Here is a 25,229-nt window from a genome sequence, read left to right as displayed (position 1 = left end):
CTCCCATGAATGATCCCCATCCCATCCCATCCCATCCCATCCCACAACAAAACGAGACAGAGACAGTGGGCTGAGTTGTGTGTGTGTGTGTGTGTGAGTGGATGCCTGCGTGCGTCTGCAATTTGCATGTATAGTAGATAAGCAGAGTAAGAAGAGAGAGAGAGAGACACACACAAAGGAGGAAGATGGCAATGGCGATGGCTCTTCGCAGACTCTCTTCAGTGGCCGACAAACCCATTAAGCGCCTCTGCAATGGCGGCTCTCTCTATTCCATGGTCACTTCGGGTTTTGGTTTTTTCTATTTTTCGATTTTCTTCTGGCTAAATTTTTGCAGGGCCGAATTTATATGATTCTGTTTTGTACTGCAGTCCTCTTTGCCTAATGAAGCCGTTTACGACAAGGAGAAGTCTGGCGTTACTGTAAGCTTTGTTATTTATCCCAGGATTGGTGATAAGAGTTAAACAAATTTTGTTGAACACGAATTGGGACTCCGTATACGTTTATATTGACACGAGATTGTGAAATCTTCAGTGGCCAAAGCAGCTGAATGCTCCCCTACACGTGGTTGATCCAGAAGTCACTGACATTATTGAGCTCGAGAAAGCCAGGCAATGGAAGGTTTGCTTTTATGCCCTCTTTACAAAGGCTGCATAGTATTTCTTATTTATCTCTTGCTTTACCTGTAAATGGATTCAAGTTCTGATTTTTGTATTAGATAAAATTTAATCTTGGGTCACGAATGGATGGATTTTTGCGGTCTAACCATGCTGTAAAGTTTGAGACTTGAGCATGCAAGACCATAGAAAGAGTTTGCAAGTTGTCTTCATTTCTTGCAGTGCACAGCTCATAGAGTTGTGAAGTGGGATGAAACGACTTTTGCTAATAGACTGCTAGTAGCATCTATGTTGTGTGCTTTCATTGGCTTCCTGAAAAGAATTTGACAGAGATTCACTATTTCTGTCTCTGCTTCTTTAATTTCTTATAATTAACTAGTTTTTTTGATCAACATTTGAAATTTGGATGTAGGTTAAGTTTCCCAATAAAACTTTCAAATTAAAGTTCCAACTATTCTATGGAACTTGATATCTTACTGGAGTTTGTACTTCCTATGTGCAGGGACTTGAACTCATCCCTTCAGAGAATTTCACTTCTGTCTCTGTTATGCAAGCAGTTGGGTCTATCATGACTAACAAATACAGTGAAGGATACCCAGGTGCTAGATATTATGGAGGAAATGAGTATGCAGAATGCTTCCATGCGCTTCCATTATTTTTTCTTTCTCCCAGGATTCTTGTGTGCTGGAGAGCATATATTTCCATCCTGCAGATATTAGTTAGTTTTAACATAATTGCTGCAATTTGTCAGTCCTTTTCCAAGTTTGAGTCTGGACTTTAGCAACATTCCAATTCCTAGAGATTTACTGGATGCTTTATTTTCAGGTACATTGACATGGCAGAAACCTTGTGCCAGAAGCGTGCTCTTGAAGCGTTCAGGTTGGATCCAGCTAAATGGGGAGGTAATTGCAGCGTTAATTCAATAGAATTCCTAAAATATTTGAAATTCTATTTTGCTCTCAGAAGTTGCTTCTATTTCTTTAAATAGATCATCAACCAACTATTAATCTTTATCAAAAACTTCAAAAGATTAGAGTGTCAATCTGGATGGTTCATGTCAACTTCTCTAGGTAGTTATGGCGTGTTGCATAACATCTTGAAGGATAGTAGTTCTGGTGTCTCTTCAGTAATGGCACTATGGAGTTGTAAACATCCAAGGAAACTTGAAATGTTTGGAATTTTAAACATTCATTTAGCAAGAAAAATAAAAGCAAGTATGATTACTGCAATAGTGGAACCAAACACCATTTACATTTTCTGGTGCAGTTAACGTGCAGCCTCTATCAGGGTCTCCGTCTAATTTTCAAGTTTATACTGCATTATTGAAACCTCATGAAAGAATCATGGCACTTGATCTTCCACATGGTGGGCATCTTTCTCATGGATATCAGGTTCCTCTCTCTCTCCCTCACATCTTTTTCTTTACAAATGTCTGACTGGGTCCAAGTGCAAAGTTTTGTTCCTACCCTGTACTTATTCAATGGAGTCCAGAGTTCTAGATGCATTATCCTTTGCCAGTCACATGTGGTTCTTGGAACTTTTTTCTTGGTGATACTGTTAGTAATGCAACTGCAGTTTTGTTGGTACTGCAGAAACTGTTTTTCCTTTCCTACTTTTCATAGTTTGTTGAGTTGATGTTTGGCTTAAATATCACTGTTGGCCATGTAACAAAATCTTTGCCTACTGGACAATCTGCTACTATGACTTCATGACTCGCACCTGCAACTTGATGATGTCAGTCCAACAGATGAAAAAGGAAATTTTTGGTGACCTAATGTCTTGCTTAGTGTAAGCGTCCCATTTTACCTTTGATTTTTGAGTAACACTTTGCAATCTCGATGTACTTTTGTTTTTAGCTGAAAGATGCTAAGACAATATGAGTACTTTCAGTGCATAACAATTCATGTTGCAAAAGTTAAAATGTAAGTTTTTGTGTGATAATGATCCTCTTCTCTGTGATGCAACACTTGAGAGACATTAAATTGCATTTGACAGACTAGGCTTTCTGGGCTTTGTAGTTCTAGAAAATACTTTCACATCTACATGGTTATTGGCATGAATTTTTTTTAATGACTTTCTTCTGTGCTTTGAGGATGCCTTCATCATTTATAGCATCACTCAATTATAATCATATGAATCTGCAATTGATGGTTTCATCTCTTGAATGGCCACAGACTGACACAAAGAAGATATCTGCAGTTTCTATCTTTTTTGAGACCATGCCATACAGATTGAATGAGAGCACTGGCTATATTGACTATGACCAGGTAAAGTTCCTGTTTCTTGCTATGATGGATCTTTATCTTTGGCTTTTGATTTATATTGTCCACACTGCTTAATCCCGCTGGATATTTGTTAAGATGCAGCATTGTGCAACTTAGTCTTGCTGATCCAATTGATTACATTGAATGATGAAAACTTCTGGTCATCGGCGAGTGAGATTTAATAGAATTATGGAACTTTTACATTCACAGACCATTGTCTCTAAAAATGTACAGTTTAAGATTGGTATTCATGCTTATATTGATGCAACAGGAAAGTGCAATACTGGAAACTTCTTTATTCATTACCTTTGACTTCTTTGAAGAAAGATAATTTCACGTTCTTTCTCTTGCTTTTGCACTTGGTAGCACAGGAGTGTAGCCAGCATGCCAAAATATCTCTAGTTCAATTTGCTAATTTGAGATTTTTTCTAATATACCATCATGGAGGATAAGCTCTATAATACAAGCTTTACTTGACTGTTGATCTCTGAAATGCAGCTAGAAAAAAGTGCAGTACTGTTCAGACCAAAACTGATAGTTGCTGGTGCTAGTGCTTATGCCCGTCTCTATGATTATGCACGTATTCGCAAGGTAGAATAGCAAAGGTTATTTTAATATGTGGGAACTTCTTGACTTTAATTTCAGAGTGCCCTATGGCAGGATGACACGGTGATAAAAAAACCTTGGAAACTCATCTTTTCTTGAATTTGACAGGTTTGTGACAAACAGAAAGCTATACTTTTGGCAGATATGGCACACATTAGCGGATTAGTTGCAGCTGGAGTTATTCCATCTCCATTTGATTATGCAGATGTTGTGACTACCACAACACACAAGTCACTCCGGGGACCTCGTGGTGCCATGATTTTCTTCAGAAAGGGTGTGAAAGAAATCAACAAACAAGGACAAGAGGTCAGTTTTCATAGGAAAAAAAAATGTAAAATCACTGTATGACCTTTTTACACTTCAAGCTCTCTGCCTTTCTCATCCTCAAGCCCCTGATGCTTAAGTTTTGTTGAACTTGAGTTTTGGTAATATCTGACATGGAGCACAAAAAGTAAATACTGATAACCTGAGTTCTTCATGTAGGTCTTGTACGACTATGAAGACAAAATCAACCAAGCTGTCTTTCCTGGACTTCAAGGCGGCCCCCACAACCACACAATTACAGGCCTGGCTGTAGCTCTGAAACAGGTACTGATGATTGGTTAACAACATGTCTGAACTTCAGATGCATTAAAAGGAAAGAACATAATTGGCCATAGTATTGAAGCATTAATGAGTTAGGAGATACTAATGAAACCAAATGTTGTTGAAGTAAATCTTGTTATTTATCACATCTTCTTCTTGGTAATGAGTGGGTTATCTTTCAAAGAAGCCAATTTACTTTAGGTTATCATCCCTGGAATATGAAATGACTCTGGTATATTCTGGTTTTATATCTAATGCAGGCACAGTCTGCAGAATACAGAGCTTACCAGGAACAAGTACTTAGTAACTGCTCAAAGTTTGCCCAGGTAATGATTGTGAGCATTTGGAACTAGCAACTGATGTGAGAGATTATTAATATTTCAGTTCCAGATATACAATTAACCATAATTGTCAAGTCACAATATTCTATTACATGCTGCAATTATTGAGCACTGAAGCTTGTCTAGCTACGCAGGCTTTGGTTGAGAAGGGCTATGAACTTGTATCTGGTGGAACAGAGAACCACTTGGTCTTGGTGAACCTAAAAAACAAGGTAATGAAGAGAACTTACATTCTATTCCTCTATGTTCCATTGAAGTTTTTAGAGAAATTATTACCCAAATATTCTTTTTGCAAAATTTTATGAGTATTAGCAGGGGTCTGTCTGTCTGTCTCTCTCTCTCTCTCTCTCTTGCTTTGAGCAGTTTCTGAAAGGAATTTTTATTGTTCTTTGAAGATACTACGAAATAAGCTACTTTCATGTATTTGCACGATTTTCTTTCTTTATATTATGGTTCACTAATTTTTCAAAATCCTGATTTCTGCAGGGAATTGATGGTTCCAGAGTTGAAAAGGTATTAGAAGCTGTTCATATTGCAGCTAACAAAAACACTGTGCCTGGAGATGTGTCTGCCATGGTTCCTGGTGGCATCAGGATGGGTAGAGTTTTCGATTTTCTTTGTCTTAAGTTTGCAATATGAGGTGACTATCTATTAATATTCTCTTGAGCATAATCAAGTGATGAACTTTTCTGCCTCAGGAACTCCCGCTCTAACTTCCAGGGGATTTGTAGAAGAGGATTTTGTCAAAGTTGCAGAGTTCTTTGATGCTGCAGTGCGGTTGGCTGTTAAAATAAAGGGCCAAACCAAAGGTGTGTGTTGTTGTATCATGATTTCTTTTCTTTCAGAACCTGAGTTTAATTACTGTTTGGTACTTGTGCTCATTCTCTTATTGGGAGCTAGCTTTATGATTATCTTATTCAAACCCAGGAGACTTGTTTGTTACTGGGTTCTGTGTGACTCACTTCTTGGTTCGACTGTGCTATCAAAGTGCAACAATATTTTAGAAGTAATATATGTAATGTCATATTGCTAGGGGTATTCCCCATCCTCCCCCCTCCCTTCCAATACTCCCTCTTTTCTTTTCACTCTCTGTTGAATTTTTATCCTTCCTTTTAATGTTGTCTTCCTCCTCTTAATTTTCAGGGACGAAGTTGAAGGACTTTTTGGCCACTTTACAGTCCAGTGCTGCCCAATCTGAGGCAGCAAAACTCCGTCATGATGTGGAGGAGTATGCCAAACAATTTCCAACAATTGGGTTTGATAAAGAAACTATGAAGTACAAAGATTGAGGAACTGAATCTGCATGCTAAGCCAGGCATGTGCAGTTTTCTGAGAGTTTCTGGTTTTAGTTTCAGTGATTGAATGTCCCCTTTAATTGTGCAAAAGTTAACATTTATCATCAAGTTTGGCAAGCCATGCACAATGCATAACTAGAAAGTTGTCCACATATAGTTGTAACAAATCTGAGTCTTTCCCTGGATGCTGCTTGATGGTCTATGTTTTTAGGTCTGTCTTGAACTTGCTTGATCATCTTTTTCTCCTTTTCAAACTGCATGCTACAGCTTTTGGCTGTTTAATAGTTCTGTTAACTGTTTGACATTTACCGTGACATTGTTTTTTATCTCCTCCTCTTTCTTTTCTCTATTTTAACATTTTCACCTTTTCAGTTGAACAGGCACCGATGTCCAAGATGAAGATAAAGATGATGATATTCTGTATAAAGGTCAAGCTACAAGCTATTTTGGGGCTGTCATGCGTGAAATCCAGCAAATCCCACTTGACCAAACTGTATATGTATATTAGCGGAGCTATTGCTGAGAAAGAATAAAACCGTTTTTAACATTAAGTACATGCTCTTCCTAGCTCTGGTGTTATACGCATGGTTGATATTTTACTTCAGTGTTCTCTTCTATGGAGGAATGTTTTGGGAACTGATTCAGAAATTAATGACACCCCATCACAAACTTGAATTCCCAAAATGTGCAGAAGGATAAGGAGGAGAAAATTTATAATGTTATTTGCACTCTCGTCATTTTGTTAGTTGTACTCCCATCATTTATTATATCATATAGTCTAATAAATGAAAACTATATAATAGAAATGATAGTAGGAATGCAAATAACAAAAAATGGAGTATAAATAATATTTTTCTTTATCTGTCAAAATTTATTCGCTTCTATTATCAACACTTTTTTCAATTAACCTTTTGTTTCGCATATATCATATCAAAAAAAAAAAAAAATCTGCTACACTATTTTTTCAAAAAAATTATTTAAAATAATCTACTATCCAAAATACACTCATAATTTTGATAGTCTAAGTTATTATCAATCTTTGAATTACTACGATGCAATGGAATGGAACGTACCAAGTTGACATAAACTCTTACCGGAAAAAAAAAAGAAGAACCAAGTTGACTTAAACAACATTTACATAAAAGATAAAGTCATAAAGTGAGATCTTCCTCAAAATAAATTAGAAAATGAGAATGAATTACAATTTACAAATAGTAACCATCCTAAAATAGCCGTCAAGGAAACAAAACAATTGGTGGTTCCCACTAAAATTAAAAAGTAGTAGTACTCCATAAGCTATACAAACTAAAAAATCACTTGTAGTAAACAAAAATGTCTCGATGTACGGTCCAAGCTCGCAATTTAACACGAGATGACGGGAGGAGGAGAGTAATTGAGGCCGGAAGAAAGAAACGTGATCCAGCACCTGCAGCTTCAGAAACCAAAGCAATGACCGTCTCCAAATCCAAACCCATAAGTCAAAACGGGACTAGAATACCCAAACCCGTATTATATGCATCATCATCCGGACCAAGCCGAGCCCTTTACGGCTCCATTCTCCTTATCATAGCGCTAACCATACTCCTCATGGCTACCCGCTTCACTCTTTCTTGCTCGCTTCAGTATCCGGCGCTAGCAGTAGCAGCTCGTCACTTTCGATCCCAGCCATTTTGCTTAAAAGCTTCTTCTCTTTCTCTTCCCAAATACTACCCCACCCAACTTCCCAAATCCCCGCCCTGTCCTCTCTGGTCTTCCTCTTTCTTGCTCTGCCTGCACAGTCTCCACTGGTCAGCCAAAACCTCTACTAGGTCAACCACCACCGTCCGATCATTCGCCGCTGCATCACCGTCAAAATCCACCGTCTCCCAACCTCCTTCCGGAATGACCTCCGTCGGCGACAAGAATCCTCTTCTAACGGACTTCAATTTCCCGCCGTTTGATTCGATTGAGGCCGAGCACGTCCGCCCTGGCATCCGCGCTTTGCTGAAGGAACTCGTACGTGCTTTCAAAATTTGAAGAAATTAACACCATATTTATTCATTTATTTTGATTTAACAAACGAGATGATTCAATGCATGTAAATGCAGGAGGGAGAATTGGAGGAATTGGAGAAGACGGTGGAGCCGACGTGGCCCAAATTGGTGGAGCCACTAGAGAAGATAATTGATAGGATTACTGTGGTTTGGGGAGCAATCAATCACCTCAAGTCCGTTAAGGACAGCTCTGAGCTTCGTGCTGCCATTGAAGAAGTGCAGGTCTATATATATACATGTATTTTTGGTTATTAACCGTGCTATAGATTTTTTCCTTTTTTTTTTTCTTAATTGATAGGGAAAAGTTATATCACTGTATTGCTTTTGGTGCTCATATGGTCTTTTGAATCTTGATCTGCAGCCAGAGAAGGTTGCGTTTGACCTCAAACTGAGTCAAAGTAAGCCAATTTATAATGCTTATAAAGCTATACGGGGATCTCCTGATTGGGATTCGCTGAGTGATGCTCGTAAACGGATAGTTGAAAGTACGTCTTTGAACTCTGCCCTGTTTGATTTAGCAAATACATACATAGTTGTATTAGCTGTAGTTAGTGTTACATATAATGAGTGTTTAGTTGATCCTTATGTCCTTTTCTTTGGTTTTTATGCCTAACCTTTTTAGTATGTCATTTTCTTTTTGCCTTGAGTCATGCTGTGGTATGAGTTATTTCTGAAAATTCCACTGAATTTATTGGTTTTAGCTTTTAAGGTTTTGTGCAGAATGAATATAGGGAATGAAACTATCTGAATATGTTGCTCTTTATATTCTTAGTATCGTTTTATATGTTGTCATCAGAGTTTTCTATGCATAAAATGTTGCCTTCAGACATGTTTAACTCTCATTCTTCCACCTTGCAAGTCGTTGGATTAATAAAGTGACAAAAATGAGGTCCTACACGCCTTATTTAGACTTAATCACGAAAAGGAAAGGAATTTGGTTTATATGATTAAGTATTACTTGTGCATGTTTACTGACGAGGAGTTACAACAACTGTACTAGGATATTTTTCTATCTTTTTGTTACTTAATAGTGCCACACTAAAAATTTGGTATGCTTGAGCTTAAAAATTCTCATGGCGTCTCTTACTTATGCAGCATCAATTGAGGAGGCCATATTGAGTGGCATTGCCCTTGAAGATGATAAAAGAGAGCAATTTAACAAAATTGAACAGGTATATGCTGCTCTGTTGAATTCTATATTTCATCATAATCAGATTATTTAGATTCTTTTGGTGGTTATCTGATCTGTAGATAACATGTTCAATTTTATCTGTATCTTTGCCTAAAATTTGATTGTCTGCTCATTATTGGTGTCAAGAATTTGATGTAAATGTGACATCTTGAGTAACTATGTGTTTTCTATTTTTCCTTGACCATGGGTGGATGGCTTATTTTTTATAACATAGGTTGCCAAATAAATTGCATTATGCTTATTGTTTTATTTTCCTGGGTGTTGTCTTAGAGAGTTCTTTCTGTTGACTATTTTTGAGCAATTCTAGCATGATGCTTATATTTCTTTTTCTGCTGAGGAACACTAAATTTCCCTCGTAATATGATGATGATAGTTAGCCCAGATATATCTTGCAATTTACTTCTGATGTTCAGTGTTACCTTTCTAGATAAGTAATACTTTCATTTGCTTTCAATTTGTCTGCAGGAGCTTGCAAAACTATCGCGAATGTTTGAGGAAAATGTTTTGGATGCCACAAAAAAGTATGAAAACGTAATTACGGACAAGAAAGATATTGAAGGATTGCCTGCTACAGCACTTGGATTGGCTGCCCAGACAGCAGTTACTAAGGTAAACTGTTCAGAAAGGGGCATTACTTATGACATCATCATTTTAGTTCATTTGTTGCTTGGTATGGCATTGCTCATCATCCTATAAGCCTTACAGGGGCATGAAAATGCCACTGCTGAAAATGGACCATGGATAATCACATTGGATGCGCCAAGTCTTATGTCTGTGATGCAACATGCTAGAAATCGAACCTTGAGGGAGGAAGTTTACCGTGCTTATGTGACACGTGCTTCTAGTGGAGACCTGGATAACACACCGATAATTGATCAGATTCTACAACTTAGGTTGGAAAAAGCTAAGCTTCTTGGCTATAATAACCATGGAGAGGTACAACCATTAAGTGTTTACTTCCAAATTGATGTCAGTCAACTTTAGGCGTACTAATGTAGTTGTTGTTCTTTTTAGGTAAGCATGGCTACCAAAATGGCGACTGTTGATAAGGCACTAGAGCTCCTTGAAAAGATTCGTGCTGCATCTTGGGATCCTGCAGTTAAAGGTAATATACTTAGTATGGTTTCTAGTTCATTGCTTTTGGCCGGTTAAAACTTACTAAGTGTATGCTGTTGATTCAAATTTGACATGAAGAAAGTGTTAAAAGTCTGATGGCTTTAGTATGTCACTTATGTAATATTTTAACTTTTTTCACTTGACAGGATTTGCTAGCATTTATTTTTTAGTTCAACATATTTATATTGGTTAAAACTGTAGAGTTCCATCATATCTTCCCTCAAGCTTTGCTTTTTTAAAAGCAAAGTGGAATACAGAAGTAGCAGGTAAGTAAAGAATTCTACTTCTATAGCTTTCAGCTTGTTGACAACATTATTTAAATTAGATTTGTAATCAAGTATTCTCCGCAAGTTCTGATATTCCTGGTTTTTCAAATTTTAGCATGCTCCTTTGCTTTTATCTAATTTAATGGCCTATTTCTTTCCTGCCTCACTTTTTCTTTTCTTCTTTTTATGTGGTCTGTTTCGCTTTCACTCTAATACCTACGCGAGTTAAATTCAGTCACTGATTATAGTCCTTTGTTTTCCGTAGATATGGAAGACCTCAAGCAATTCTCTAAAAGTCAAGGTGCTCTAGAAGCTGACAATCTGAACCATTGGGATCTCAGCTTCTGGAGTGAGAGGCTTCGGGAATCGAAATATGAAATAAATGAGGTTCTCTCTCTTGTGGATTTTCAATGCTTAAATTTTGTGTTTCAATCTTGGTCATCACTTATTTAGAGGGTTTAACTCATGGTTCAGTTCCTTGGTTTCAAAAAAAAAAAAAAGGCTAGGTTTTAGCTTCGGCCTGTTATGTGCTCTTTGAGGCTATTTTTGAGTGCATTTTATAAAATTTATTCAAGTGTGATATGATTATAATATGGTATTTGGTACTGTACTAGAAGTCGTGTGTTCTTGTTTTACACATCTATTTGGCAAGCTGGATTTCTAATCTTGTTGAGTCATTACAGGAAGAACTTCGTCCTTACTTTTCTTTGCCTAAAGTTATGGATGGCCTTTTCAACCTTGCCAAGATGCTTTTTGGAATCAATATTGAGGCTGCTGATGGTTTAGCTCCTGTAAATATATACAACAGATTTTGTCTTTTGTCACCATTGATTCTTACAGGAAGAGATTTTGTTTTAACAGTTTTATGATTTTTTAGGTTTGGAACAACGATGTCCGATTTTACTGTGTCAATGATTCTTCAGGCAGTGCCATTGCTTATTTTTATTTTGATCCATATTCCCGACCATCTGAAAAGCGTGGAGGTGCTTGGATGGATGAAGTTGTTTCGCGAAGTCGTGTATTGTCACGAGATGGTGTCTCTCCCAGATTGCCTGTCGCCCACATGGTTTGCAATCAAATGCCTCCTGTAGGGAACAAGCCTAGCCTAATGACCTTCCGTGAGGTAAGGTCAAAAGTTTTATGTAGTGTGCTTTCTTAAGATGCCTAGACTATTGGGATTAATGGTAGGAATGCATTTACTTACTTATTTTTTGTTTCTCTTTTATGTTTTTGGATGCCATACTTTTGGACTGCTAATGTCAGGCAAACAGATACAGTCCGTCCAATTATATCTTATTGAGATTTTTTGGAAAATATGGATTATTTAATAGGTTGATAGTTAAGTTGTGCCATGTTAGACCAAAATGATAAGCTCTCAGTGAATAGAAAGAGTACATAACCAGGTAAGTAATTCATTGATTGGATAAATCAGAGTAGAGGTCTGCACAGACATGCTTATTTTGATTGTAAAACGATATATTTCTAACGAAATGATTTTTTTCCCCTTTTCCTTTTGTGCAATTTAAGCTGTCAACTTTGTTTTCAGAAGTTATTGAATGATTGTGGCTGTTCTGCATAGTGATTGACCCTGTAGTTAATGCCATATTGCTTCTGCAATTTTGACCATGTCACTATCTTAAATGTCATATTGCTTGAGCAATTATGATACGCCTATGGTTTGTTGTGGTGCTTGTTCAATTTAAGTCCCTTAACCCCTTGTAAGAACATGTTCAGAGCTTCCTTTTATGGGAGCTAAATAATCTTATGTAAATTTTCATTTATGTATTGTTTCGGAAAGATTGTGTTTGGAATTATAAAAGTATCTTATCTGGTGATCTTGATAACAAATTTTGAACTCATGCATTATTCTGCTTATCCTTGTAGGTTGAGACTGTTTTTCATGAGTTTGGTCATGCCCTTCAGCATATGTTAACAAAACAAGATGAGGGTTTGGTTGCTGGTATCCGGAAAATTGAGTGGGATGCTGTTGAACTGCCGTCCCAATTTATGGAAAATTGGTGCTACCATAGGTATAATTTTGTGTTGGTATATTTCAGGGGTTATAACTTCTGCAAATAATCAACCTTGGCTGTGTATGCTCTTACATTCCTTCAATATATATGTGTATTTAGTTCTCTCTCGGATAATAAATATGTACTAGTCTTAAGAATTATTTCGAGCTTCCTTTTGAGTCCTTTAACGAACTAAATTTCTGCGAAGAAAATGCTAATACCAAAGAAAATATATTCAGGAATAAAGTTAGAATTCTACTGTGATGACCGGCAAATCACTCATCTGAGTCTGCTGGTTTTAGGGAGACAATTATGTTTTAATATTTCTTCTTCAGACTCATTTTCTTGATTTTGGAGCAATTAGCCAATTTTTATTACCTTTTCTCTCCCACTGCCGCTGATGTGTTATTGATGGTTATTGCAGGGATACATTGATGGGCATTGCCAAGCATTATGAAACTGGAGAGAGTCTCCCTGAAGACATTTATAAGAAACTTCTTGCTGCCAGAACTTTTCGTGCAGGTTCTCTAAGTCTTCGCCAGGTCAGCATATAGCTATGTAATGTTGTGTTACATCTTCACTCCATTCTTGCTGCTAGGATATTAAGATTGTGTTCTTGTACGCCATTGATGCCGACTGGTGAAGCTTCGTGTATTCATTTATTAATTTATTTTCCTTTGGTGCACTTTGGACTCAAACTTGTGCCGTTTCGGTTTAAGTAATATTTCTTCTGTTTTTTGCAGTTAAGATTTGCGACCGTTGATCTTGAGTTGCACACGAAGTATGTACCTGGTGGTTCGGAATCAATCTATGATGTTGATCGTAGGGTCTCAGAAAGAACTCAAGTGCTTCCTCCACTTCCAGATGATCGATTTCTATGCAGTTTTAGTCACATATTTGCTGGTGGATATGCAGCTGGATACTACAGTTATAAGGTATCTTATGCTTGAATGACTAGTTTACTAGGAGGTGCTAAAAGCATAAAGAATATGCAGGCTATAGGGTAAAATCGACCGACTTGCTTTGTGGTTGGCTTGATGATTTGTTGAGCTTTAGAATCTTTGACAAGGCTTAAATGTTTGAATTTCTGCAGTGGGCAGAGGTCTTGTCTGCAGATGCTTTCTCAGCATTTGAAGATGCTGGGCTCCATGACGAAAAGGTAATTTTTTGCTGCTGTCTAAGAAGGCTTGATATCCTATGAGCTTGGGTTCTTTGTGGAAGGCATCCGTATATAAGTGTAGATTTAAGGTGGTAGTGTGTCCGTTTCATGTTGTCTTTTAGGAGCTTCATTGCTTGCATGTTTTTAATTTGAACAGGCAGTAAAAGAGACAGGGAATAGGTTCCGAGAAACCATACTTGCTCTTGGAGGTGGAAAAGCTCCACTGGAGGTTAGACATTTGAAAAATAATGCTCATCCTACATATTTCACCCTTTCATATGAAAGCTTGCATCCTAGATGCGGTATCTGTCTTCTTATTATGCTCCTATGGTTATTCAGGTATTTGTGGAATTCCGGGGCCGGGAACCTTCTCCGGAGGCGCTGCTTAGGCACAACGGCTTGCTACCTGTCACAGCGTCTGCATAAGCTAAATTTTTGGGTTCATCAGAGCGATGGTCATTTGATAGTAGATGGAGGCTATTTGTGTCGGTCTGGTTAAGAATACAATTGCCGCAACATTGCTAGGCTTAAGATATCTACAACCCCATGGACCATCCTTTTTTTTTTTTTTTTTGAGGGATTTAAGATATCTACAAGTCCAGGGGCATTGTTATTTGTACTTTTAAGGTAGTTTTCTCTCATCTGGACTTGATATATAGATAACAACTGACGGTGACGGGGCTATGATAGAAAAGTACATCTCAAAATAATTGAGTAATTGTTACTGGATTTATTGGACATTCAATAAATTCGGCATTGCCTTAATGTTCGGCATTTGCGTTGTCCATCTTCGTGGAAGAGGGCAGCACTATAGTTACCAAAGTTTATTGGTGAATTTTTGTTTACGGTTTTTTGGCTGGAACGAGAATGCTTAAGTTAGAGGGTGCGTATTAATAAAGTCTAATATACCTGATGATTGTGTGGTCGGTAACAATTGAGGATCATAGCCTAGGTCAGTAAGACACGCAGCAACAACATCATGTAAAGAAGAAGCGGCCCTTGAAAGAAAAGCCTACTGTCACAATGTCGTAACTTTGAATAAATTTCGAACAATCACAAGTCCCTCTTTTTTTGGGCTGTTGGTGAGGGTTCAAACCTCACCAACAACGAGAAAAATTTAAGAGTTATGTCATAATATTTTTTTAGTCTAGTTAACTCTGTATACCCACTAGCCTCTGTAACAGTCTCCTTAGGCTCTTCCTTCTCTTAGATTAGGATAAAATAGGTTATATAAATATATCGTTGTTGAAAAAAAAAAGAAAGAATAAATTTGGAACTTCTCTCTCTTGTCTGTGTATGTTACTTATGGAGCGTGTTGCCACGAGTAGTAGTTATTTTTTATTATTAAAATTAAAAAAAAAAGGGTGAGAAAACTCCGGAAAGGAACCGCGACGAAACCAGGCAAGGTCAGCCCAGCCACCGTAAGTAACACTTGCGCTGACGTCTCCTTTCCAGCAGGAGATTAATTAGGAAACGCAGATCTCATCTCATTTCATCAGTCGAGAGAAGAGAGAGAAGCTCAAGAAAGAAAGCAGCTAAAGACAAGACTGAAGAAGAAGAAGAAGAAGCGGTAGTAGTAGTAGAACTAGATTAACAATGGCAAGAGCTGGAGGAATCACGAATGCGGTGAACGTGGGGATAGCAGTCCAAGCCGATTGGGAGAATCGGGAGTTCATTTCCCACATCTCCCTTAACGTCCGTCGCCTTTTTGACTTCCTCGTTCAGTTTGGTAATCAATTTCACCTAAACAACCCAACCCCTACCTTTACCTGTTTGCCTCATTTCTATTCCTTTCTCCTTTCTCTTTTGATCAGCGTCATCTGAGTTAAAGTATGCTTTAACACACACACTCTCCCTCTCTGCATTGCATCTCTTCTCCAGAGGCTACAACGAAAAGCAAATTGGCGACTCTGAATCAGAAGCTTGATACGCTGGAGCGTCGTCTCGAAATGCTCGAGGTCCAAGTTGGTAGCGCTACTGCCAATCCGGCTCTCTTCACCCCTAATTGATCATTCTTCCATCTTTATATCAGTACACTACATAAAATTACGCATTTGCCTCTATGTATGTAAGCAGTTTCTCATTCGATGCGGTTCTTTCCTTCAAGTGCTTACCTTGCTACTTTTCTGTTTACTCCCTTGAGTATACTGCTAGCAATATTTGCATATCCATCCATGTATTATTTGGTTATATAGGCATTGCTAATTGAGCAATTTATGAAAATTGGATGGCTCACTTTTTCCGGTTCAATGCAGATGACATTAGAGCTGAAAAAAAAAGAGTCTAATTGTGAATGATTAATTGCATAGTTGTTGGAGCATTCAACTGCTTTAATTAACATTCACTGAAAATTCAGCTTAATTTCTCTTATTCGATAAGGTATTTGAATAAATAAATCATGCTTTGTGATGCTTCCAAGTGCTAATTGCTATTAGGATATCTACTCAGTTGCCTGGATAATTGATGAGGAATTGTTTACTAGTGCTATCATCTTCTGGTGTAACATATAGATGCAGTCAGTTACCATATAACCTTTCATGAAGCTTTTGTCGTCTTGTGGTCTACTAGCATCCGGAGTAGCTTGAATCAACTGCGTCTTTACCTTTACCAGCTAGGGAGAGTCCTCAGCTGTCTGCCTCTCTTGCTGTGCTTGCCGCATTCTCGGCTATGTTTTCTTTGTTGTAATTTGTCCTTGATGTCAGCCTGCATCGTTGGCCTTGTGCTTTAGTTTTTGTACTGTGGAACTCAAAGCAGGTTTCATCTTTAATATGTCATATGCTAAAGGTCAAGTTTTGATCCTTTTTAACCTTTGTGGCCTCTTTTCCAGAATACAAGAATCTTATTGTTGCTTAGTTACTCCTGTAATAAAATAAGCTGATTCACTCGATTTATGCTTTTTATTTGTGAAATTTTTGCGTAATACGTTTTTGGTTGACAAAGATGCATGTAGAGGTCCTACAGCATGTAATATTTTGTTTTCAAAGTTTAGGAAAAGTCTTAGAATTTTGAATATGACCATTCTGTCAATAGTGGATGTACAACTGCATTTTTTTAGCATCTTTGACATATGAATGAATGTTTGTTTGTTGTGTCTCATTCTATGGATCTGTTTTCTTGTTTGCACGGTTAATAGAATTAGTGACCTACAGTTCTTTCTGTCCAATATGTTTCCAACATTAAAAGCAATAAGTTTTTATTTTATTTTTCATCTTGTGTATTGTTGTGTGTCACTCTCAAAACATGATCACTGAAAATAGCAAAAAAGAATACGAAGAATATGTTTCCAGAATGGCCTTTAGCTATGTTTCCATACAGCCCTTAGGGTGTCTCTGATGGATCATCCTCGTACATATTGATGTATAGCATGCTGTTTTGGGATTTCAGTATTCAGAGGACTAGTGGTTTATGTAAACAAAGAATGGTTACTGTACTAATTTTAGGCCAAATGACCTAGTCCCTATTCCATGCCATTTAACAGTCTTGCAGCTTGGTGCCCGCAATACATAAGGTAGGAAGTGTAAGCAAATGTTACATTGATTGCAAGTTTAGGGGATTGGAGCTAAGACTCAGTAGCGCGCTTCATTAGTAGAGTTCAGGTGTCATCCTCCAGTTTCCCATTGTCACTATGAAGAGAAATGGCTACATTGATAATGGCCTCTGAGTGAAGAATCCTATTTATCCTATGGTCATCTCGGTTGTGGAGGAGGTGGTTGTGATAGGATTGGGGATGCTTCTGTTTGGTTGGGAGTGGGTAGAATAACAATTGGCCTCTCTAGGGAATATCGAGTTGATCCTCCAAAGCTGTCAATTGATTTCATGTATTCAGATGCATTGTTCTCTATGATCAACGCATCCTCAAGCTCCCGGACAATGTCGGCCATGCATGGTCGATAGGCTGAATAAGGTTCAATGCATGCCAAAGCCACCTCCACCACTCTCCACATTGCCTCTGCATGATACCCTCCCTTGATGCTTGGATCCACGATTTCTTCAATTCTTGAGTTCCTTATCCGGGGTTTGGCCTGCAATTGTGAATATTGCATAATTGAGGGACACAATCTAATTGATGGTGATGCTAGATATGTATGACTTCATTAGAGCGGATAGCTTATAGAGGTTGGGAAGCTACTGCTTCTATCATTGACTATTGAGTTAGCAATCGGAGCAAGCTCTGTAGCTATATGCTTTTTTCAGTAGCTACTATGTCTGGGTTAGCAGGACTGCTTAGTTTCTAGTGGTAAGTTGACTGGACCACATGTTTGTACTAAGTTGGTTGAATTTATCCTTATTCAAAGAGATGTAGCTCACATGCTGTGTTACCTTAATGATTATCTTAAATTTCCACTGGGTAGTGCCAATGTTAAACATGGTGGTTTTATCAGCAAGTCAACTGAAATTGAACCATACCCATTCAACCAAGCTCCATTCATTTCGCGGTCTGTTTATGTTGAGAGGTTCACGACCACTTACAATTTCCAATAATACAACTCCGAAGCTGAATACATCACTTTTAGCTGACAGATGTTGGGTTGAGTAGTACCTGATGCACACCAGTTGGAAGCTCTTTAATCGGTGACACACCCCAAAATAGCTCTTTAGTTAGTGACGCACCCAAATATTCATAAGGAATTAGGAATAAACAGAGAATGGATAAAGAGTCGCTTTGCTACTTACTCTGGATCCAAATATCCTGCTGTACCCCTTACTTCTAAAGAGGTGCCGCTGTCTCCTTCCTGAGGTGCATATTTTGAAAAACCAAAGTCTGCAACTTTTGCACACATGCTCTGATCCAGGAGTATGTTACTTGATTTCACATCCCTATGTATTACAGAGCGTCCAGCAAATGTATGAAGATATGTTAAACCTGGAATGAGAGTAATTCTTCAGACCAAATAACAGAGATATTAAGCAGGAAAAGAAGGGGAAGGGGAAGTGGGGCCAACTTTATCTGATCTAACACAGATCTGAATTGAATATGGAACTGTAAGAACTCAGAGTGGTCATTATGTGATCCCTGGCCAACTGGTGCAGTTCACAAAAATAGACCACAAGGAGAAGGTTATGGATTCATGAATTTTGTGAAATGCATATAAGACTGCTCCTGTAACTCTCCATTTCCCACATTCACATTCGAATTAGCCAGCAGGCACATTCAAATCTATATCGGTTACTGATCCAACAGAACAAGTCAATAATATTTTATCTCATAAGACTTCCAGGATAGGCCGTATCTGTTAGGGACCATATGAGCTATCCTCACATCCCCCCCCCCCCCCCCCCCCCCCAAAAAAAACAAACAAAAAAAACAAAAAAAGGCATACATTTTATTGTATTCTATCTTCTGGTAAAAGTTGTTTACTAACTGTCCAATGTCAAAACTTCTGGTTTAGATTGTCGTGTTGTAGACATCTAAGGTCAAACTGCTATTAAATAGCCAGTTTTTTAGGTGTCATGTAGGCATCTAAAGTCAAATTGCTACAAAATAGCCAGTTTATTTGGCTGTCATGTTCATGTATGGCTAAGTTCAATCCGAAGGATGATCCCTGGAATGCGTTAATTTTCGGCTGCTTGTTTTATATTCTTCAGGAATCAGGATAGAAGATTGGCAAGATAAAGTTCTTAATAAATGCTAATGCTATATGTTACTTGCCTCGTGCAGCTCCTAGAGCTATGGAAAGCCTGGTCGGCCAGTCTAGGATTTTCCTCTTTGCCGCTTCTCCTGTTAAACATTAGTAGGAAGTAAGCCACAGTTTTCTGGTTCTCAAGAAAGAAGAGCTGAAACTGCCACTATTATTTTTTATTGGGTAGTACCATATAAACGATCTTGTAGGGAGCCATTAGACATGAAGGGGTAAACAAGAATTTGCTGGTCATTTTCACAGCAGTAACCAAACAGCGGGATCAGGTTCTCGTGACGGATAGCTGAGAGCAGGTTCAGCTGTAGAAATATTTGTAATTCAGATTTGTCAGATGACATCTAGGAAAAGAACAGTAAGATATTTTCAGTAAATGCAGCCAACAGTATATCATATAAGTACGAGTTTGTAGACATGATCTGAAAAAAAAACAGTTATGCATGGCAAGTTCAAAAGAGGTGATGGAAAAGAAAAAGAATTTAAATATGGCGTTGCAATATTATGCAATGTAACTTGAGAGCTACAGCAATATGAAAATTTACTCAAGTGATTGGAGTTTGAGATTTTCACAGGGATTCACTCTTATTGCAACTGGTGAACATGGTCTCATGCCTTGTACTAACTGGAAGATTGCCAAGGAGGGTTGTTCATGGAATTGTGTAATACCGGTAGATTGTTACCTCATTGTCAAATTCACGTGTTCCCTGTGTTGATGTGGCAGATCTGACCTTCACAGCCACTTCTTGGCCATCAGGAAGAGTACCCCGGTAAACAGATCCAAATCCTCCTTCACCTATTAATGTTTTATATTTCTGGGTTGCTGCTTCTATGTACTGTAGAGTGAAACTCTGGATGGATATGGACCTCAGTATGATATCTGTGCTGGGTACTGAATATACAGCATCTGCATTTTACAAGTTCAGTTGGAAATCCAATTGCTAAAAATTATTGAAGTTGAGTGGCTTTTCATGAAACTATAACCAGCTAATAGTATGATTGTAAGGGCGTAACCATTTACTTGATTTTTAATTTTTTTTTGCCAAAATGAAATACTAAAATACACTAGAAACATGGAATATAGGGAACTAACATTTCTTAGTCCTTAAAGCTTAACATTTAATAGCCTTGAAAGTTCAAGTTACATGTGTCAGAATCAGTGTGCATTCTTTTAACTACAGCGAGGAAAGTCTTATTTTGCATTGGATTATCGACATGGATGGTTAATGTGCTTACTTTTTGTCATTGATAACCCGTTTGCATCATACTTTCTCTTGAAAATCAATTTTCCCTTTTTCCTGCAAACCAAGATTGCCCCTATAGCAATGGTAACTAGGATACATACTCCCGTAACCACGCCTATCACGACTCCCCTTGCTGAGTGCCTGGAAGCCTGATGGATACATTTGTCCTTACTGAAATGAGGAGGAAAATGAATCAGACTCTCTTGCACACAGAGACTGAAATCTTTCACAACCACACACTGAAGCATCACTTATGCATACATATCAATTAAATCTTACAAAAGATTTTATATAGCTAACACTGGCTTTCTCAAGCATAGATATCATACTCTGTGGTGAGATTGGATCTTCTAAGGCTGGCTGGAAGCCTATTGCTGAGATACGGATTGGATCTGCGGGCAGAAGGAGAAGAACCTCAGGTTAGGCACAAGGTTCTTCTAGTTAATATTGACAATAGAATACACAAGAAATCAATTCCCGACTAAACTTACAGCGTTGTCAAATTTGGCAGTGAGGTTACTAACTCTGCAATGTTTCCCACGAGACTGGTGTGACTTATATCCCTAGAAAATGAAATGCAAATTGTTCACATAAAAACCTAGCTGCTTTTAAAAGTGAAAATATGCAGATTTCTTACTGATGGTTTTAAAAGTTTGGCTGTCACTTGTTTTGTGCCAAGTACTCTCCCCTATCTGATGCTCATGAAAAGAGAAGCAATGTACCTATATCCTCCAAATCATTTGAGCTGATTGCCTCTCTAATTGAAGCATTTTATCATGGCTGATTGTCCTGTTAATTAGAAGTATGTTGGTGGATATGCATAGACTATTTAGGGAAGAGAAATTAGCCTCTATGGCGGCTTTTCTGAGTAAAAAACCTGAATTCTATTAAACGTATTCCTACCATATCTAATAGGAGGAGAAGTATATTAAGCTTCTTGTGCGAGGGATGCTTAACCGAGATTGGGTGAGAAGGTTGTATATTACCATGAGATGGAAACAGATATGCTAGGCCCTGTATGCTTAATGCTTTACTAATGAGGCTGAAACATTTGAATGACAAATCATTCCATGACAGCGTGCACCTGAGATAAGGTTTTAATATACAATAAAAATATGATTACGCTGTGCTTTAACTTTCATCGTGCTGGATTTCTAGAGACCTTTATTATTATTATTTTTTTTACAAACTTAGTGTTATTGAAATATGTTCAAGCTTTTGGCATGATGGTGGATAAAAGGACTTCGCAAGGAAAAAAAGTATTAACATACAATTCCTTCAGATTGAACAGCTTAGTAAGGCTGGGAGGCAGTGGTCCGCCTAGCATACTGGATGAAAGATTCCTGCGGGAGAAATGCAATAAATTGACTGAGTAGATTATCAACAAAATCAAAGCAAATATAATCCGTATTGTGTATCACATTAACCCAGATTGTGGATGAAAGCGAAAAGTCTTACATCGTGGTGATGACTGAGGTACCATTAGCAAGCTCACAAGACAATCCGGGCCATGAAATAGGAAGACAAGGATCCCCTAACCAACTCGCAAGAAGCTCATTGTCTGGATTGCCTCTCAAGAACTCATTTTTCACATCAATAATATTATCCACTGAAACGAAAGGGCGAGAGAAAGTAAAGGTTTTGAAGCCGATAAATTCTTAATGAAATGCATCTAGCCATGTTTTCGTAGTAGACATCTGAACTCGTAAATTCGGGCATATTTCTGTACCTTCTTCGCGGCCTGTTTCTTGAATCAATGGGTGAACCTGCAAAATCTCATAGGCGCTGATTATAGGTCCGTATTGTGACCCGTTGGAGAGCCTAACCATGGTAAGATTTAGATATCCATTGGCCGTGACATTTAAAATGACAAATCTAAAGGTGCCACTAAGCGCTACATCTACTTGCGTCTTCTTTGCATCGTTGACATACACATCAAACACCCTCTGCCCAACTTTAACTTGGTCATTGAGTTCTAGAAAGTAGAGTAATAGGTCGTAACGGTGGTAGTCCGAGTCTAGGTTGTTGTAAGAGAATTCCAGTCGTTCTGGATGGGTAAGGGCTGTTTGTAACACTTCGACTGGAGGAAATGTTAGGTTGGGAGAAGACCTGGTAACGTTGACGCTAGATGATGATATGCGGTTTGCCATTGGATCACTGTATTTGTCTGCCCTCCAGATTCGATCATACCGGTCAAGAGGGTACCTAAAATTGAAAATTTGAGCCGATAAATACTAAAGTTTAGCAACAGAAACATGAACCAAATTCGAAATTCTTGGATTTAATTACGTGCAATGTGTGCATCTCCTAATGAATGAGTTTTCACCGGCACAAGGTGAAAGTTTCAGGCTTGTAACATTTTATGATGTTATACCTGATATCCCCTCCTTCATTTCCGGCATCTACTCTATCAATAAGGTTGAGCACACTATAGGGATCCCTGTTCAGGCAATCAGAAGTTAGAGGTCTCAATTCAAGCTTTGAAATGTAAGGTACTCTTTGGCCCTGCAGCAAGCAGAAGTTAACGTAGTCCTTGGTTGCTTTGAAAATCCCTTCAACCTTCGATTCACCTGATGACTTCACTACGCCTATCACCGTGGCATCAATGGAGACACTGAAGCCAGATCCTGGAGGTCGCCTTTCATGGTCACCAGAAAGAAATGTACCCCTTACCGAGTAGGCTTGATCCCTCTCCGTGGTCAAGTTATAACACCATTTATGACCAAGACCTGAGTCGAAAACTCTTGCTCTATTGTAGCCTGTATCGTCTTGCACTGGCGTTGTGTCTTGGCAACTTCGATTATCAGGATACCAATAATCATCTGGAATCCAGTATATACTTGTATTTGGCTCAACAAAATCTTTATCAGAACAGCAATGTATGCTCACAAATCCTGTTTTACAGACATTCAAAAACGTAATTAGCACCGTGAATCCTTTCAGGGGTTTCCTGTCTTTTATGTAATTACTGATGTAACACACAAGCTAATTGCGGCTCTCATGTCAGTAAGTTTTGAAAACTACACGTTTTAGTGCTTAAAGATTTAAAGCAAAAATTGTCTAGTACCCATAATTTGTAAGAATAACGCGTTGGTCTTGAAAGACACTACTGGATCTGACAGATTGTTTTAACTAGTCCATCAAGTTGGGGAATAAATAAATTAATAGCCCATTGCGCAACACATGATTTTGCAAAGAAATTGGTCCTTGCTTTTCCCTCTAGATGCGCCAGTGGTTGTTGTACTAAACTTCAAAAGGATAAATGATGTGGATTTCTAGGCATATTGAGGACAAACTATTCTTTCTGATTTTCAGAAACCATATACAAAACTGTTCCTAGCTTCAGGACCATTGCCCGAATTTTATTTTGTTTTTCTATGGCCTTGATTAATGTGATCATAAAGGACAATATTGTGATTTGGGAATCAAATTCATAACCCATCATTGGGTTTGTCCCATTCCAGATCTGTTGCGAGTCCAAATTGCCTCGTATATAGAGGATCTGACTGACTCGTAAGATCTTGAAGACACGAGTTCTTTCCGGACTTTTCATCAAGAACACTGGATCCTTCATTATTGTGATTCTCCAATAGTTCACTTAACACCAAAGATAAGCAAGTCCCTTTCCTCTCCCATTTCTCAGTCTAGAATGAAATCGAGAATGACGAAAGATTGAGTTGAAGAATTAATTCAGGCTGCAGATACCCTATATTGCAGAATAGTGAACCAAACAGCACAGATACATTAAAAACATTCGTACCTGGTTGTGCAACGACAGATTGAATACACAGGAAGAGGCAGACAATGCAACAGTTGACCCAACTTCTTGTATTCCAGTTAGCCAACCCTTCCATCATCCTCTTATCATCAAATGAAATTGCCCCATGGGGTCATCATCAAATTCACAATCAAAATCTCCAATCTCTGTGATTAGCTGTTATAAAAACAGCTATAAGGTCACCAGTACCAAAATCTTCATTCCTGAACTAGTATTCATTTTGCCCCAGTTAAAGCATACGACAAGAATAATGACCTGGGACGGTACTGCCTGTTGCCTGCAGACAAAAAGGCTTGCAATGCACAGAAATGAAGAATTCATGAAGAGGAAAGTAGAGTGGATGGTATTAATGTTCTTTGACTTCAAAATCTCAAATATGGGCAGTACACTACAAAAGCATTGGAACAAGATGGCAAGTGAGAAAGGTTGAACTGAATATTACCGACGCAAAACATAATCACCTAAAAAATGATGAATTATGGGTAATGATTGTGATTGGCTCGTTATGTTGCCGGGTTCATTTGCAATTTTATATTTCTTGAACCACCCTTGGCCGTCATTCATAATCTTTCATTGAGAATTCGTCTCTTTCCTTGTCTGTTACTTGGAAAGCAGAGCAATAATAATGTCACGGAAATCAGCTTTGCCAGTTTTCAACTCATAAAATAAATTTCAAAAATTTGTAGCACCCGGCCCGTGATTCTGTTTCCATCGGGCTGAAAAAATATATATATTAAAAGATTGGAGGAGCTTCCTGTAATTGTCGTATTTTACCCAGTCAAGCAAGCAACCTACGCGTAAGAGTAAGACTCTCAAACTTGTTCTCCCGACTTAATAATTGAGATCAACGGTGTTTCCTTCGCTACTTAATTAGAGATTCCTCGAGGAAGTCTGAACGGTAATCAGAAAGTTGACAAATGATTCATAGGAAATCGTATTGGTCGCTGTCTCAAAAAGTTATTCCTTGTCTTACTATACTAAGCTGGCTCAAAAAGTCGTTGGGCTGGCTTGCGTCAATGAAAATTCAAAAGACTAATATTAAATATTTCTGATTGATTCGTGACATTTGGTAATGGCCGGTACTTAAATAT

The 25,229-nt window shown here is 38.1% G+C and overlaps 4 protein-coding genes across 7 annotated transcripts; 3 read left to right on the top strand and 1 right to left on the bottom strand.

The window, feature by feature from the left end:
* The first annotated feature begins 61 nt into the window (after positions 1-61).
* LOC113699077 (serine hydroxymethyltransferase, mitochondrial-like) lies at positions 62-6,256 on the top strand. Of its 2 annotated transcripts, none has more exons than XM_027219159.2 (16): positions 62-275; positions 369-419; positions 532-618; positions 1,117-1,238; positions 1,440-1,516; positions 1,881-2,005; positions 2,789-2,881; positions 3,377-3,469; positions 3,593-3,790; positions 3,968-4,072; positions 4,330-4,395; positions 4,545-4,622; positions 4,897-5,008; positions 5,109-5,219; positions 5,554-5,725; positions 6,086-6,256. In XM_027219159.2, the coding sequence occupies exons 1-15, from the start codon at positions 186-188 to the stop codon at positions 5,697-5,699; spliced, it is 1,554 nt and encodes a 517-aa protein (XP_027074960.1). In that variant the 5' UTR covers positions 62-185; the 3' UTR covers positions 5,700-5,725; positions 6,086-6,256. The 2 variants fall into 2 exon arrangements, with proteins under 2 accessions (XP_027074960.1, XP_027074959.1); XM_027219158.2 differs by having other exon boundaries at positions 6,078-6,256.
* Positions 6,257-7,053: 797 nt separating this feature from the next.
* Positions 7,054-14,248, top strand: LOC113700081 (probable cytosolic oligopeptidase A). Its single transcript, XM_027220528.2, has 16 exons — positions 7,054-7,700; positions 7,793-7,960; positions 8,100-8,223; positions 8,834-8,910; positions 9,396-9,539; positions 9,636-9,866; positions 9,945-10,035; positions 10,578-10,699; positions 10,996-11,103; positions 11,190-11,435; positions 12,197-12,342; positions 12,749-12,866; positions 13,068-13,259; positions 13,418-13,483; positions 13,641-13,712; positions 13,823-14,248. Exons 1-16 carry the CDS (start codon positions 7,155-7,157, stop codon positions 13,907-13,909), a joined length of 2,538 nt encoding a protein of 845 aa, XP_027076329.1. The 5' UTR covers positions 7,054-7,154; the 3' UTR covers positions 13,910-14,248.
* Positions 14,249-14,854: 606 nt separating this feature from the next.
* LOC113700082 (protein BRICK 1) lies at positions 14,855-15,706 on the top strand. Its single transcript, XM_027220529.2, has 2 exons — positions 14,855-15,212; positions 15,365-15,706. Exons 1-2 carry the CDS (start codon positions 15,080-15,082, stop codon positions 15,490-15,492), a joined length of 261 nt encoding a protein of 86 aa, XP_027076330.1. The 5' UTR covers positions 14,855-15,079; the 3' UTR covers positions 15,493-15,706.
* A 1,055-nt stretch (positions 15,707-16,761) lies between these two features.
* Positions 16,762-24,616, bottom strand: LOC113699437 (nodulation receptor kinase). Of its 3 annotated transcripts, none has more exons than XM_072057331.1 (14): positions 24,121-24,576; positions 22,735-23,254; positions 22,090-22,565; positions 21,819-21,969; positions 21,632-21,703; positions 20,852-20,923; positions 20,690-20,752; positions 20,353-20,531; positions 19,800-20,023; positions 19,295-19,421; positions 19,134-19,202; positions 18,158-18,347; positions 17,891-18,023; positions 16,762-17,505 (listed from the first exon to the last, which is right to left on the bottom strand). In XM_072057331.1, the coding sequence occupies exons 1-14, from the start codon at positions 24,215-24,217 to the stop codon at positions 17,170-17,172; spliced, it is 2,709 nt and encodes a 902-aa protein (XP_071913432.1). In that variant the 5' UTR covers positions 24,218-24,576; the 3' UTR covers positions 16,762-17,169. The 3 variants fall into 3 exon arrangements, 1 of the variants encoding a protein (XP_071913432.1); XR_011817689.1 differs by having other exon boundaries at positions 17,366-17,505; positions 17,891-18,046; positions 24,121-24,616; XR_011817688.1 differs by having other exon boundaries at positions 17,367-17,505; positions 17,804-18,023; positions 24,121-24,612.
* Between the last annotated feature and the right edge of the window lie 613 nt (positions 24,617-25,229).

Source organism: Coffea arabica, chromosome 7c, assembly GCF_036785885.1.
Source record: "Coffea arabica cultivar ET-39 chromosome 7c, Coffea Arabica ET-39 HiFi, whole genome shotgun sequence".
In the NCBI taxonomy this organism is placed as follows: Eukaryota; Viridiplantae; Streptophyta; class Magnoliopsida; order Gentianales; family Rubiaceae; genus Coffea; species Coffea arabica.
Note: the sequence above shows the minus strand (reverse complement) of the source record. Positions and strands in the feature narration are given on the sequence as shown.

Bases quoted from the DNA above. Each gene is read 5' to 3' on its own strand.
- LOC113699077 (XM_027219159.2), top strand. From the start codon at position 186: ATGGCAATGGCGATGGCTCTTCGCAGACTCTCTTCAGTGGCCGACAAA. The intron at 3,470-3,592 runs GTAGAATAGCAA...TGAATTTGACAG, and splicing joins ATTATGCACGTATTCGCAAG to GTTTGTGACAAACAGAAAGC. The intron at 4,396-4,544 runs GTAATGATTGTG...CTAGCTACGCAG, and splicing joins ACTGCTCAAAGTTTGCCCAG to GCTTTGGTTGAGAAGGGCTA.
- LOC113700081 (XM_027220528.2), top strand. From the start codon at position 7,155: ATGACCGTCTCCAAATCCAAACCCATAAGTCAAAACGGGACTAGAATA. The intron at 7,701-7,792 runs GTACGTGCTTTC...ATGTAAATGCAG, and splicing joins GCGCTTTGCTGAAGGAACTC to GAGGGAGAATTGGAGGAATT. The intron at 9,867-9,944 runs GTACAACCATTA...TGTTCTTTTTAG, and splicing joins GCTATAATAACCATGGAGAG to GTAAGCATGGCTACCAAAAT.
- LOC113700082 (XM_027220529.2), top strand. From the start codon at position 15,080: ATGGCAAGAGCTGGAGGAATCACGAATGCGGTGAACGTGGGGATAGCA. The intron at 15,213-15,364 runs GTAATCAATTTC...TCTCTTCTCCAG, and splicing joins TGACTTCCTCGTTCAGTTTG to AGGCTACAACGAAAAGCAAA.
- LOC113699437 (XM_072057331.1), bottom strand. From the start codon at position 24,217: ATGATGGAAGGGTTGGCTAACTGGAATACAAGAAGTTGGGTCAACTGT. The intron at 21,970-22,089 runs GTACAGAAATAT...CTTTCGTTTCAG, and splicing joins AGAAACAGGCCGCGAAGAAG to TGGATAATATTATTGATGTG. The intron at 20,753-20,851 runs GTAAGTTTAGTC...TTCTGCCCGCAG, and splicing joins CTGCCAAATTTGACAACGCT to ATCCAATCCGTATCTCAGCA.